Raw genomic sequence first — 15,025 nt, forward strand, 5'->3', positions numbered from 1 at the left:
GGAATTAAATCATAGATAGAAAGTGTTTATAAAACCTATAATTGATATTTCAAAAGTAATTTATGCACTGATGTTAGTGTGAAGTGCTGTTATTTATCCGGCCTTAGTATAAAGTGCTGTTATAAGTTACCAGGGCATGGGCTTTTGTGATCATACAGTTGTGAAATGTCGGTCCCCTCTCAATGTCAATGACTTAGTTTGTTGTTTTGGGCCTCTTGAGAATAAATATATATAAATTGTTCACATGAATAATTGTCAAAATTAGCCATGCCATGTTAATGATAGTATGTTATAATTATTGTTCATCATCATCATCACTAGTCAGCAATCCAACAAGATTGGTTTGATGCAGCTCTCCACTTAATTCTCCTATCTGCTAATCTTTTCACACCTACGCATTTCTTCCCTTTCACATCCTTCTTTACCTGTTCCACATATTTTGTTCAAGGTCTTCCTTTTTCTTTCTTGTCATCCACTTGTCCCTCGACGATTGTCTTCATCAGGCCATCATGTCTCAAGATGTGGGCTATAAGGCTTTTCTGTCTTCTTATTAAGGTTTTCATGAGGCTTCTCTTTTCTCCTACTCTTTGTAGGACTTCCTCAATGCTAATTCAGTTGATCCATTTGATCCTTATCATGCTTCTTATAGTTCATAATATCTGAAATAAGGGCACGTATTTCTATATACTTGTTTCTGCCTGAATTTGTCTTTGCATGAGTTCTGCTTTCTCTCTTAGTATTGAGTAAGCCTAAGTTCAATTTTATTGAAGTGTGGTTTTATTCAACTGAAAGAAATTGGTGTTTAAAATGTTTCTGTCTTTTTCTCATTTAGGTCGGACTTTCCCTGTGGAGCAATTCTTTCTGGAAGATGTCATTGAGATGACAAGATATGCCATGGAGGAGAATTCTCCTTATGCTCGTCCGCTTAAATTTAAAAGTAATTTATCAAAAGACTGTGCAAAAGGAGGTGCAGCAATGGAATCCTTGAAGGATGCCCTAGAAAGTATAGATCTTGAACGTGAAATGATTGCCGAGGATGGTTTTAAAGTTCCTAAGGAGACTGTTCGTGATGAATGTCTCACAGTGCCACAATTTTTCTATAGATATCAAGGTAATGACACATTTATGTACATTTAAGGCAGTCTTTCTATCACGAGCCTAAGCATAATGTAATGTATATTTGCGAACACATATTAGTTTTCAGATTAGGGCATTTTTCTTAGGCTTCTTTGCTCTAGATCTCAGTTAAACAGGCAACGGGTATGAATAATTAATTTTTCTCATGCAGCAATGAAGCTGTGTCAGTAGCGTAGCAAAGGGGGTGGTGCGTGGGGTCTGGAACCCCCCGAAATATAAAAACACTTTTATATTACTTTTATTATATATTTATTTTATAATATTTCTTTCCCTCATAAACTAAACAAAATATTGAAAAATCATGAGCTCGCAAAAGATTTCTTTGACAAATGAAGTTGTTTCGATTATGAAAAGTGTTAAATTTAGTTTAAAACTGTCGACTTAATACCCTGTTTTTCATAAATTTCCCCCCCCCCCCCCTGATTTTGGAATTCCCCCTGCCCTGAATGAAATTCCTGGCTACCCCTCTGAACTGTGTATTGAATTACTTCTTATCAATTGGTTGTATATTTAATTCATAATTGCTTCAAAAATGAGACCAATTTTAGTCTCCGATGATAACTACAGAATATGAATGGGTTCAGTGAATTCAAGCTTATGCCCTTCATTCACTTGTAATTCTTGGTTGTTAGGTTAATGCCCCTTTCACACTACGCTCTTTTTACGCCGGTCAGCCCCGACCATGGTTACAAAAACGAGGTGTGAACGCAAGTTACCGTTAACCGTGGTTGGGATTCTGACCACCGTTTTCCGGCCACGGTTGGTGGTAGTTTATGCGTGTGTGAACGCAAGTTGGTTAAAAGCTGGTTAGAAAAAGAAGAAGGCGAAGCAGCAACAAGGTGGGATCAGAGGAAAGAAAACAGAATGTAAAGCATTCGAAGAGGAGACGGCCGGCTTGTTGAACTATATTCGTTAGAATTAATTCAAAGGAAAGTGCTATAGATTCATTCCGTAATTTGTTGAATATTAATAAATTTTAAACTTGACGTTAGTAATGCGATATGTTATAGTTCTTAGTGAATTAGCCATTGGCTGGTATTGTATTATTACGGACGTATTTAATAATCTCTATAAATATTTTGCTAGAATGTTAAATGTGCGAAACTACCATGATAAAAATCTGATGGTCACAATAATTTTAATGTTTTGGTATGAGTCCTTTGTCCCAGTTTAAAAAAGATCACTTATGTTCATCCTTGAACCAAAGTTCCTCCCATACCAATATAAAATATCAGGCTAACTGCTAGTTAGATATAACTATAGAATATAAAGTTAGAAATGTCGGGTGATACTAAATATCACAAAAAATACCACGTTCTCTCTCTTATTTCATTTCAACAATATTCAAGTCACATTTCTGCAAGTTAATTGTCCGCCATTGAATTGAAGTAAAATAGTTTAAATTTATGGTATAGCATCAGATTGGATCATGTTCCAAATCACCAAATGTAAGGCTCACGATTAGGTCCTCTTTTCTTCACCTACATCAATGATTTTTTAAATACATCCGAATCAAGGGCAAGTAGTAGTATATGTTGTTGATACCAACCAAATTATTACTAATAGTCACTTTAATTCAGATTCAATAGAGCAGGAGAAAAAATGCAAACCACGCTATCAATGAAATGATTAGTTGGATGAACAAATCTGAATTAACTTCTATATAGCAAGGAACAATGCTCGACGATGCTGGAATGCAATTATTTAATTCATAAGCAGCTCATAAAATGCATACACGTTGAAAATCATTTCAATCAACACAAGAACTTTTTCCTGCACATTTTTTATTTCTTTCCAACTGGTTATTCACTCTTGTCAATTCATTTTTCACTTGGACTTACCTTACCACTCATAGATGTCGCCAGTGTCCAATCATGGTATGTGTGAACGCACGCTGGTTCTGACGTCATCTTTACGCTGGTTGACAATGATGGTAGTGTGAACGGGGCGTAAGGATATGTTGCCAAAAGTTTTTCTTTCATGTGGATGTTTCCGTTAAGAATTTGTCTTTATTTTTATTTAGTATTTAGCTAAGGTTGCGCAGACAGGGAATTAAAGGCCATGATATGAAAATAAAGTATTTTTTAGAGATGTGCGAATAGTATCCGCGAATACTCGAATACCTCGAATACTAGAAAGTATTCGATATTCGGGAACTCGAATAGTTATGCTAATAGTACAGTCTCGAATACCTTGAATACTTTGAATTTCACGTCATACACTGTCGCACACACGTCATTGGTAGTTGACTCGGAAAAATGTAGAAAACTGTAGTCGTTTAGTGCACGCAGCGCCGTTTTAGGCAAGTTGACGAATTACATTAAATTTGTGGATTAGAGCGGTGAAAAGGGTTCAACGTGGGGAACCGAAAATGATTGGGTGAAAAAATCGGAAAATCCCCGGTTTCCCCCACCAGGAGAACCTCAGTGCCGTGGGATAGCAACAGGGCATTTCCCACGATCCGCTATCCCCCTCCATTCAGCACTCGCCTCACCCACTCTGACCCTTTCCCCTTCTCCCAAATCAAACAGAAGGTCCCAGCTCACGCAGGAATCGTATTACGAAGACCTTAGCTTCGAAAAAAATATCAAGTTACACAAGAAAAATAAAAACGTTATTCACGCCCTCCCCCCTTTTCTCACCCACTGACCTTTTTCTGGCTACCTGATTCGAAGTTCCCCATTTCTGGGGGTCAACTGCTGCATGAGTACCGTGGGATAGTTACATTAGCGCATTTCCCAAGATCCGCTATCCCCCTACATTCTACACTAGCCCCCCCTCTGGGGCTTTCCTCTTCTTTGAAATAAAAAAAAAGGTCACAGTTTGCGCAGGGATCATATTACGAAGACTTCAGCTTCGAAAAAAATGCCAAATTACACGAGAACAATAGAAACGTGTTTCGCGACCCCCCTTTTCTCACCCACTGACCTTTTTCAGCCTACCTGCTTCTAAGTTCCCAGTTTCTGGGGGTCAACTGCTGCATGAATCACCTATTAGCCCAGAAGATGTCTAACAATGACTTTCGGCAATTGATATTACACCTTTATTGGATTGAAATATTGGTAATGTGCGTGTAATTTAAAAAATCAAACCAAACACGACGCATTTCTGACATTATTTAAGCAATTTACAGGAGAAAATAAATGTCAAAATACGACGGAGACTTAGCATTCTGGCGAGACTCGATATGAGCAGCAGGGCTTCTTGGAAGTTGATGCAGTATTTTTTTCCAAAAACATATATCAAGTTACAATTTATAACTTGTGCTATAAATCTCTATTGTTACAGCCGCAGACGAAGGGATATTTTCTCAGGATATTTGGTTTCTCCCTGATAGCTATTCGAATTCATCTTCTTATCTCGTGAGAACTTCCAAAGTTGGACAGAAAATAATTAAAGAAAATCCGGTGGAGAAGCGCGTGTATTTTGCAAAACGCCTCAGATTGTCCGCTAGCACTTGACAGCAGGATTGGGGTAAAGCGAGCTACGTGTTGAAAATAAGAAGTTGGATGAGGCCGAGTATCAGATGGGCGTAACGCTGAAATGGCGTTTGGTAGATAAGAATGTATACGTCAGACAGAAATCCATCGCGGCAGTGTAAATGCTGAGACGGCATGCAATCATTTTTCGCGAGGTGGTGTGTCCCCTTAGAATATTTGAAAGAGATGCTAGTTGAATCAACTGTATGCCCAATCGTTTCCATAAAATTAAAATATTCCATTAATCAGCAAAATTCCTGTTCGAATCCTTTAAAAGAAATGAAACTTACTCCCCATTATCTTGTGTTTCCTGCTGCATAGGCACCCGAGTCAAACATTACCGCATTTATCATTTAGTATTCGAGGTATTACAAATTCGAGGTATTCGAATATTTGAGCAATGATTTAATATTGGAATTCGATATTCGAGTTCGAGAAATCTGCTATTCGACCCATCTCTAGTATTTTTTTCTCAGCATTATGTTATTATATAGTTGGTTGAAACATTATCATTCATAAATTTATTTCTTTTCATTTTTTCTCTTTGTGTGATATGTTAAAATTCCTATCTGGTGACTTGATTGGGGACAGGTTCTAGTTTAGTCATTTTCCATTTCAATGACTTTTATCACCCCCCTTTCAATTATTCTTTTATTGATAAAGGAGGTTATTGAATGATTTATTTTCTGTTGAAACATTTTCCACGGTCAATGTAAAATTTTACCATAGTTAAACTCACTGTATTGATCTTTTCAGACTACAGCAAGCAGACTTGTAAAACTATGGTTATGATGGATCCTGAGAAAATAAATTATGACCTAATAGAAACTTTGCTTGTCTGGATTGCAACTGGTAAACACGAATTCCCCAGAGATGGCTCAATACTGGTGAGATATGGTTACTTTCAGTTCTTCATTCCATTTAAATTTCATCAATATTACCCTACTTCTGATATGGCGCAAATAAAATAGGCTGAGCTGATTTTTATGGCCTGTGCTTAAATTGTATCAAGGGTCTCAATACTTTCCTATTCATAAATGAAAACTGGGAAAGTAAATTTTTTGAGTCATTATACATATATTAGCAAATACTTTTTACAACATGTACACTTACATTTTTGTATTAAAAAATTATTGTAGATTGCTCTATACCGCATAATTGGCTGACATTTTTCATCACCTTTACAATCTGTGTAGCGTATGATAAATTGACCCGTAATTTTATACCTATATTATCTTAGTCTTTATCTCTATTATTTTTATTGATTGTAAGTCATTTACTGCTTAAACTATGAATAGGTCTCTGGACAAAATTTTAATATCCCTTCAAATACTAACTAAAAATCGTAAAATATAGTAAAATTGTCATAAAGGCCTCTTTAACGCACTTATTGCACATATTTTGTTAAGAATTTACAAAAGAAATGACCGAAACAGTTCCAAAAACACACCCACTTTAAAACGTAATTCCATTGGCCAGCCGGAAAGTGACGTCAGCTCATGCAATCGTGTGGGAGATCCAGTGGCGTTGCGCATTGTCACCAAATTTCTCGGTTTATTTAACGACTTTAAGTGAGGTTTTATTTCTTATATATCTTTCGGAGGTTTTATCGTAAAAAACAGACTCCACGGAACTTGGTTTCACCAAGGCTGACACCGGAAACTTGCCGAAAATTACAAAGGCAGCAATGTTTACTTACGTAAGCAACAGAAATTGCTACATGCATGATGAAAGCCAGGGAGTGAAGATGCATAGCCATGGAAATATAATATCACCGGCTCTTGTAAAATACATATTAAATGTGTTTATGAAATTTAACAATGAAGTTCCATTTATTAGGGTCGGACGAGAAGATAACGCTGACGACGCAATTGGCACAGTCTCGCACAGTCTAAACGTATGTTTAGACTGCCATTGGTTGCGTGCAAATTATGCACAATCAAAGCGAATGTATCGTTCGAGCTCGTATGTGCCCTGAGCACAATCTATTATGTGGAGGCACGAGTTTTTGAGGAGGACGGTGAGGTGGAAGTTAACAGCCTTTCTTGCAATGATTGCGTAGCTAGTTCTGTTAAGTTCTGAGAGCAGTTTAGTATTATTAGTTAGTTTATAGAGCAGTTCAGTAAGTATTATGTAAGCAGGGCTGGGCAAAATTGAAATGCACAATACCTGTGACTTGCGTTTTTGAAATCTAAAACAGTATTTGAAATACTTTTTGAAAGAAAAACATTTGTATGAAAACTATGAGAGATCTTAAAAAATATTTAACCTGTTTTTGCTCGTAAGGATAGTTACAAATAGTAGGTACACGAGAAAGGTATGTTTTAAAAATATATATTTTATTTTTTAAAGTAAAACTTCTCAAATGTTGCTCTATGTGGTTGGATTAGTCTCCTTGAGGAATACAATTTTTTCAAAAAGTGTCGGATAGAGATCCCCTCGAAGTGGATAAAGCCAGCAAGTGAAAAATCTTTCCACTGGTGAAGATGAGTAGGTATAGGATTGTGTCAAATCTTATAAACAATGCGTTAATAATAGAATTCATTTTTTTTTAATTCATTCACATTCGTCGGCACTTTCTCATTCGAACCACGGCCGTCTTTAAACCGCCGTTTAAAGACGGCCGTGTCCGAACCAATCTTCGTTCTACGTCTTGGGTGACCGTTTAAAAATATTTATTTGGAGCATTTCCAGTCGTATTTCTGCACTTAGGCACAATGCAGTACTTGTAGCTATACGCTGCGACATATCGGGGAATAACTACGACACGAAAAATACGGCATAATAACCACAATGTCTCCACTGTAAACTTTAATAATGAGCACGGTCAAGGTGGTTAAGAACAACACTATTGCATGAGCTGACGTCATTCAAGATGGCGGCGGTGCGAATTACGTTTTTCCTTGATGGCTGGTAAGACGTATTTTAAATGCTCATAATAAAAAAATAGATGACTTTACAGGCATATTGTTATAACTTTAAGCTTAATAATTACACCTACTTTTCAGAAACGTCTTTACCTAAATAGGTGTTCAGAGACCTATTATGGGTGCAATAAATAGTTTTCTCTCGGTAAAAGATACTGCATCAAACAATTGAATCCATTCTCGGTCATGTTATGTATGCTAAGTTATTTGTACGTAGGTGATATTTGCCATGGAAGAATCAATTCCCCTTACCAGGATGCGAACCCAGATCTCTTAATCATCGGTCAGGTATGCTACCATACTGGTCAAGTAGCATACCTGATTGGCATTAGGAATGTAAGTGTTCAACTCCCAGCTAAGGTAAATGATTTTTTCATGGTAAGTTCCACCCTTGATGTGTTAAATACTGTGTGTTTAAATTATAATTCCATTAAAAGAAAATGATTATATATGACATTATTGTTTTGCTTGTATCTTTCTTGAAAGTGAGTAACTTCTTGTTATACCTAGGTGTTTTTACCAGGAATGGCAGAAATAACAACACTGCATGAATTGCTGAGTGACAATCCTGTTCTTTCTCCCAGAAAAGGCAATTTCACTCTTCTACCTCTTCATTCAGCCTTGTCGAATGAAGAGCAAGCCTTAGTCTTCCAGTAAGTTGCTTTAATTGATGTTGTAATTTTCTTTTTTGAATATGAGAGCATACCACCCTATAATGCTACCTCCTGCCTCTGTTGAAAAATTAATTTTATCTTAGTGTTTATACATATTTGCTTATAAATTTTTCATTATTTTTTTCATGGGATCAATTTTTCCTAGTTACATATTTGTCATTAATCCTAGAGTATATTTTTTATTCATAATTATTTATTTATGAGCATATTTTTTTAACAATTGGAGAAAGATGCTTTCTTATGTTTAAGTTTGCCTGTTGGAAATTAATACTTTCCCTGTTCGAAATAATGATTTAGCTTGCATGGCACTGTTGGATAACCCTCAAAATGCCATCATCAGGAAACATACCACAGTAGTTGAGACCATTTATTTGCTTAGTGTGCAGTTATCACATATCATAACCTTCTTGCGTGGTGGCAGATGTCTTCAGTGTTGGTCAGGATGCGCAAATGTAAAAATCATAAGCCCTTGTATCATTATATTTAATATGTCTTTGAATAATGCAAATTAACTGTAATTTTTAATTTAAAATGTCAGAATTATTTAAACCATCCTTGATTTCTATTTTAGTTTTATTTCCGAAAAATAGTCAAAAGAGTTTTAAAATGGTCTTAATGATGAAAACTCTTTCAGGAAAAGCAAGCCTGGAGTTAGGAAGATTGTCATATCAACCAATATTGCAGAAACATCAGTTACAATCGATGACTGTGTTTTTGTCATTGACTGTGGAAAGATGAAGGAAAAAAGGTATGTTTCACCCTCCTATAATGGGTATGCTTTCTTGTCTTGGTATATTTAAATCTGTGATTGCTTTTGATAAAGTTTTTTCAGGCTCCTAACCTTTCAAAGATGCTTTTAGTTATGTGCATTTCTTGGTAGTAGTTTTCCATCATCTCCCTAGGGAATGGTTTGAATCATGTGATGCCGGTTGTTTAGATGGTCCTTCATGCTATAAGGTCAACTTCACTTGACCAGCACCTTCCTGCATTCTATTCATAGATTCAAGGCTGATTTTCATGTGCAGCTCGGTTTGAAACACCAAAATCGCTTTCTCTATAAATCTTGAGTCTATTCTCCCTCCCTTTGGATGGTTGCCTTTTCTTTGGGAACTACATATTCAGTTTTTGCTGTAGTTCTGTCCCACCTTTAACTATAAAAACACTAAACCCGTCATTTGGACGGGTAACCTCTACTTATTTCATCATATTGCCTAGAATTTTTTTGTTGCCTTTATTTTTTCTGACTTTTATTTATTTTTTATGATACATATTCAGTTAAAATATAATGTAATTTTTCCTCATATAAATGGAGTATATACCACCTGTCTACCTGAAAAGACAAACACCCATCAAAATGATTGGTTAAGTGTTTCAATTTTATTTTTAACAGTGACATGTGTTTTATTCAAGAAGTCAATATACTTTATTTTGTCTGGCCATTTTGATGATTTAGTCAGCACATTTATGCATTTAATATTCCTTATTACATTTTAAATCAGGTATTCAAATCTTTCCTGTAATTATTTTCAGAATAACATTCCAGTCACGGAATATCAAATAATTACGTTTATGAATTACTTTCAGAGTAATTATAAGGACCACAAATTTTTAGGGCTAGAATAGGTGAAATTTTTTCAAAATTTTCATAAGGTCATCTGATGATTACAAAAAATTATACGCAATGATTGGAGAAGCAAAAACGAGCTCTTGCCTATGCTAATAAAAAAATGTTTCCACTGTTTCGTGTTTGCATAGTTTTGTCAAAGAAAACCATTAGAAAGTTGAAACTTAGTAGGCGTCAGCTGCCACGGCCTGCGGTGAAACTGGAAAGGTGTTCAGCCGCCACTGCTGTGGCCTACTGCAGCGGAAGTTGTGGCTCTGCCAATCAGGTCACTCTGGTGCATGTGGACAGACCGAACACTACATTGTCTGTGCTAAATTTAGCTGTGCACTGCAGCTCCTCAGGTGTATGGTGGCCTTCATTGCCATCTGATGACATCATTATATTGTACAAAAAGTAGATTGAACATATAAAAGAGTTTTCAAGAAATGCCGACAATGCTCTCTTACAATACGTTATTGTAAGTTATGAATGAAAACTGAAGGAATCTTGTGCAAGACACTGGCCATTGCCTTGAAAACATTGCAGGCCCTTTCAGCTTAAGGGCACCAAATTGAAATCCTCGCCACCATCCCGAGCCAGTTTCATAGTACAGACTTTATTCGATCACAAATTCACAAAGTTTATTCGATCAGTTCTTGATACCAGGGCTGGCAAGTAAAATGAAACGAAAATTTTTCATTTCGATCCAGAGGGAAATGAAAATATGAAGCCTAGGTTTAGTTTCATTCCCAGACGAAGCTTTACTCCCGGGGAGGAAACTACATTAATCAAAACTCCGCTGCTCATAGTTAAGTTTCGATTCCAGAAGTTGAGTGGAGGGGGACAAGAGGGAATACTTTCGACCCATTTCATGACAGAATACAGAGGGGTTAAAACATTGAGCTTAAAAATCGAATGGCAAGTTTGCATTCACTTTTATCCTGTTTGTAGTGAAAATATGAGTGCCTCATGCATCTAATGCCAGTAGGCCAAACCTCTACTTCATTCAACCATACCTCATACTTGGTGTGTCGGCCAATCCATTTCTAGTCTAGATTATAAAAGTAAAGTTAGGGCCAATTTTGAGATGGAGTATTTGAGAAAAGTTAATTAACCCTTTTTTAATATATAAATTAAACAATAATAGGGAAGGCCATTTAATGAATTTTTTATACTTTGTCTTTTGAAAAGGTTTTTTATTTTTAAAAGTAAGCCATTTATCATGGCTCAATGGCAATATGGTGGTGAGTTAGAGGGAATTTTATGCCGGGTTCCCACTTAACCGTGAAAACTTAAAAACCGTGAATAAGCCGTGAATTTCGTCTACCGTGAAAAGACCTGGAAATAGCCGTGAATTTCGTCATATAACCTTAAAAATCACTCAAACTTGATTGTAGAACAACAATAGACGGGTTAAAAGAAAAGAAAAATGATATTTCAATCATGTTTCAAGGTCATTCACTTATAGGCAATGTCCACACATTTACCTGCACACGTGTATTCGAAAGTGCAACTATTAATTGGTCCGTGTGTGCCATGACAGCACATTGACCTTAAGCCTGCGATTAGAAGACGTTAATCCTGGCAAAATATCAGGTACTTATTCACTTTCCTGCCACCCTGCTCTCTTCATATTCCCACTCACACCCTTTTAGCCGGACATGAATTTTGCTAACGATAGGTGACGTCATGAGAGATAGCACTGTCATTGCTACGTGTGCATTCAAGGCATCTGTTGCGTTTGTTACGTTTTTACTTAACGTGCGGCCGATGATTGTTACATTATCAATATTTCTGCCTAAAATGCCCTGTCTGCAAACCGTGAATTTGATGACATTTTAACCGTGAAAACCTGGAAAAAACCGTGAATTTTATAATGTAGTTAGAGTGGGAACCCTGTTAATGACTCAGATATTTTTTGGCAAAAAAATGCAAATACATACACAGGTAACACAATTTATCCTCAAAATGATGTAGAGTTATTTAGTTTGAGGTGGATGTGGACCCATATTGAAATTTTCATTGAAAACTGTGAGCCTGTGGGATAAACATTGGTTGAATAGAGGTGGAATGATCCATATATATTTGCATGATTAACTCTTCATGAACATATTTCTCCATTGTTAATAGGTACGACTCAAACAAGAACATGGAGAGTTTAGAGCTGGTTTGGGTATCACGAGCAAATGCACAGCAGAGGCGGGGTCGAGCTGGAAGAGTAATGCCTGGTGTCTGCATTCACTTGTATACCAGGCATCGATATGAATACAACTTGTTAGCCCAGCCTATTCCTGCTCTTCAGAGGGTACCATTGGAACAGCTTGTCCTTCGAATTAAGATTCTCAGATTATTTGAAGGGAAAGATCCACATTATGTTCTTGGTAAGTAACATTAGCAGTAAAAATAAATAAAAGTTAGAGTTTGAAATAAAAGTCTTTAATAAAACTTAAATAAAATAGAACTTTTTCTGCTCATTTATTATCTTGCATACCGTATAAGTCTGAATATAGTCCCCCCCTTTTTTCCAAAAATGCCCATGGTAAAAGTAAAGGGGAGGACAATATTCAAATCCATTTTTAACTTTTCCTGAAACTGAAGCCTCAAAATTAGGGGGGGGGATTATATTCGGAGAAATACGGTATTTATAATCATAGAAATGTCTTCTTGGGTCTTCCATCTGAGTAAAGGAAGCTGAATTGGAATCATTTTTTCATCATGTTGACCTCTGTACTTGTAATACAGCCCTTGATTCCTTTCAGGTCAGACCCTGGAACCACCATTAGAGGAAAGCATCAATAATGCAATGATGAGGCTGCAGGACATTGGAGCTCTTGATGAAGTTAATGAACTTACCCCTTTGGGCCAACATTTAGCTGCGTTGCCTGTGGATGTGAGGTATATGTTCAAATCTTGAATGCCACAAATAACTGGGAATTGAATGATATTAAATCATCTCATACTTTCAGAAACATTTATAAATATTAAATAAAAGGAGTAATGTGTACATTCTCATGTTAGATAACTCTAAATGAATACATAATCAGCTTAAATGAACAAGGGATCTTGGGAAAAACAATCCTAATGTATATAATGTAAAATAGAATTATGGTGAATAAACCTAGGAGAGGCGATGCTAGGTGCTTCAATGATAGGAACTTGTTTTTCAGAATTGTTACACCCTGATGTACATGGTTAACATTTTTTAATCATCTTTTCTTCTGCTAACATGTCATACTGTTGCACCACATCTTGACTAAATTGAAGTTAAACCATGGATTTGAGGTTAAACAAATCCATTGATCAACAATCAAATTTTCACCTATGCATTTATGGACTCTTTAATTCTGGTGAAGAGGAAGTATTGTGACCATAGTTGTGCACCCTTTCAATATGAGTTGCCCGGAATTGAGTGCTTTCCAATTTTTTTCTTGCCCTCAATTTTCTTGTTTTTTATGCTTACATTGAGACATTTTTATTGAAATCTTATGTGAAATTTTGTCTTGCAGAATTGGGAAATTGATGCTATTTGGTGCCATGTTTTTCTGCTTGGATTCGGCACTGACAATTGCAGCTTGTCTTAGTTATAAGTCTCCATTTGTCGCACCTTTTGCAAAGAAGGAAGAAGCAGATGCAAAGAAGTTGGAGTTTTCCACAGGAAACAGTGATCAATTGACTGTTTTGAAGGCTTACAAAGTAAGTTAATTCTCCATATGCAGGTAAATATTGGTTTCTCTACAGTGTATACATATGGTCTGCCATGTTGTAACTTATCTTAAATATTGGTGAAGGTGCATCCTTTTATTGCTCTTGTCAATTTAGGTTGTCATATCTGGTTATTAATCAAGTGTTTCATTTTCATTGCTCAATTTTCAAGAGCCATTATTGAGTTTTGTTCAGGTATTACGAAAAATACCTGTAGTAACGCTTCAAATTATTTTACAAGTGATTATATTTATGACATCACTCTATTCAAAGTACAGTAGAAGATCGATAATCCAGAAATCTGAATAACAGAATGATCTGAACAATGGAAGATTTTACTGAATTTTTTTTAATTTCCATTTTTTAAAGTTGCATCGCCGAAAAAACGGTTATCTAAGTGGTTTAATTGCCCTCCCAGAGCATGGCCCTGTACACACTAACCACACGTGACCTAATCGGCCAATTTGCTGTTTTCTTCTGCAAAATATTTCATTAGCTGACTTGGGATACCTAGATGTGGTGATTTCATGCAAAAGAATTCACGGCATCAATGTAAGATGTGTATTCCGTGAACTTTCCGGTTTTGGAGAGGAATGGAAGTGAGATGAGGTTTACATTGTGTGTGCTGCACGCCCAAAATTACTTCTGTATATTAAGTCTATCGGAGGAGATCTGCAGTTTTATGAAAATTACATAGCACGTAATGACAATAGTTTAATTTTCTCCTTGAAGTATGAATTTTCGTTCTATTAGCTCCAACCATCATTAAGAGGAATTCTATACGGACATTTTTTTATCTACATGCACTCTCCCAGTTTGCAGCAGTAAGAATCAGCATATTGTTTAAAAAGTGTTTCTTCCCAGATAAAAGCACCCTTTTCCAATCAGAAGTTTTCTTTTTTTTGGAAAATCCACTTTCTCCACATGAGTGAAATAGTCATTTGCTTCGAGTGCAGTAGTTTTTATCATATATGTCGATCCATTTCCACCAATAGACAATCTGAAAACATTTTTAATCCTTCCTAATGGCCTGTGTTTGAAACCTGGGATTGAGATGAGCAGTTTCATGAGAGAAACACCCTGCAATATGTTCTCAAGTCAGTCATCAACAGCCTGAAGGGTCTTTCTCCATACGAGTCATACAGGCTATTCGAAGATTGGTTATGAAGTTAAAGCGAAGTAGTTTTTCCAAATAGGTACTCACGTTTGCCGCCCTTAGAAGATTAGCAGAGTCTTTTAATATTAAATTTAGTAGTTAAAAATCACAGTGGGGTGTTATTTACGGTATTAACTTGTACGAATGTGATTGAATTTTTATCATTACTTGACCCTTAACTTGTGCCATAATGGGCACTTTCTCAATCCCTCTGAGACTCAATCCCTCCGAGATTTAATCCCTCCGAGACTTCATCGCGAGGAGACGATTTCGCGAGCGCCTGAGTGCAACTCTCGCGAAAGCACCAGAGTGCGTCGTGCCTGCCTGATCCACGCGTGCCGCTGATC

The 15,025-nt window shown here is 36.4% G+C and overlaps 1 protein-coding gene across 2 annotated transcripts in view; it reads left to right on the forward strand.

Annotated features, from left to right (window-relative positions):
* Window positions 1-15,025, forward strand: part of LOC124154046 (putative ATP-dependent RNA helicase DHX57) — a 42,675-nt gene that overhangs the window by 15,231 nt on the left and 12,419 nt on the right. For both annotated transcript variants that reach the window (XM_046527538.1, XM_046527537.1), the window contains exons 10-16: window positions 833-1,111; window positions 5,373-5,503; window positions 8,054-8,196; window positions 8,852-8,965; window positions 11,951-12,201; window positions 12,580-12,715; window positions 13,327-13,513. In XM_046527538.1, the coding sequence (XP_046383494.1) occupies window positions 833-1,111; window positions 5,373-5,503; window positions 8,054-8,196; window positions 8,852-8,965; window positions 11,951-12,201; window positions 12,580-12,715; window positions 13,327-13,513 (1,241 nt within the window). The remainder of the gene's footprint in view (window positions 1-832; window positions 1,112-5,372; window positions 5,504-8,053; window positions 8,197-8,851; window positions 8,966-11,950; window positions 12,202-12,579; window positions 12,716-13,326; window positions 13,514-15,025) is intronic.

This window comes from Ischnura elegans, chromosome 2 (assembly GCF_921293095.1).
Source record: "Ischnura elegans chromosome 2, ioIscEleg1.1, whole genome shotgun sequence".
Classification (NCBI taxonomy): domain Eukaryota; kingdom Metazoa; phylum Arthropoda; class Insecta; order Odonata; family Coenagrionidae; genus Ischnura; species Ischnura elegans.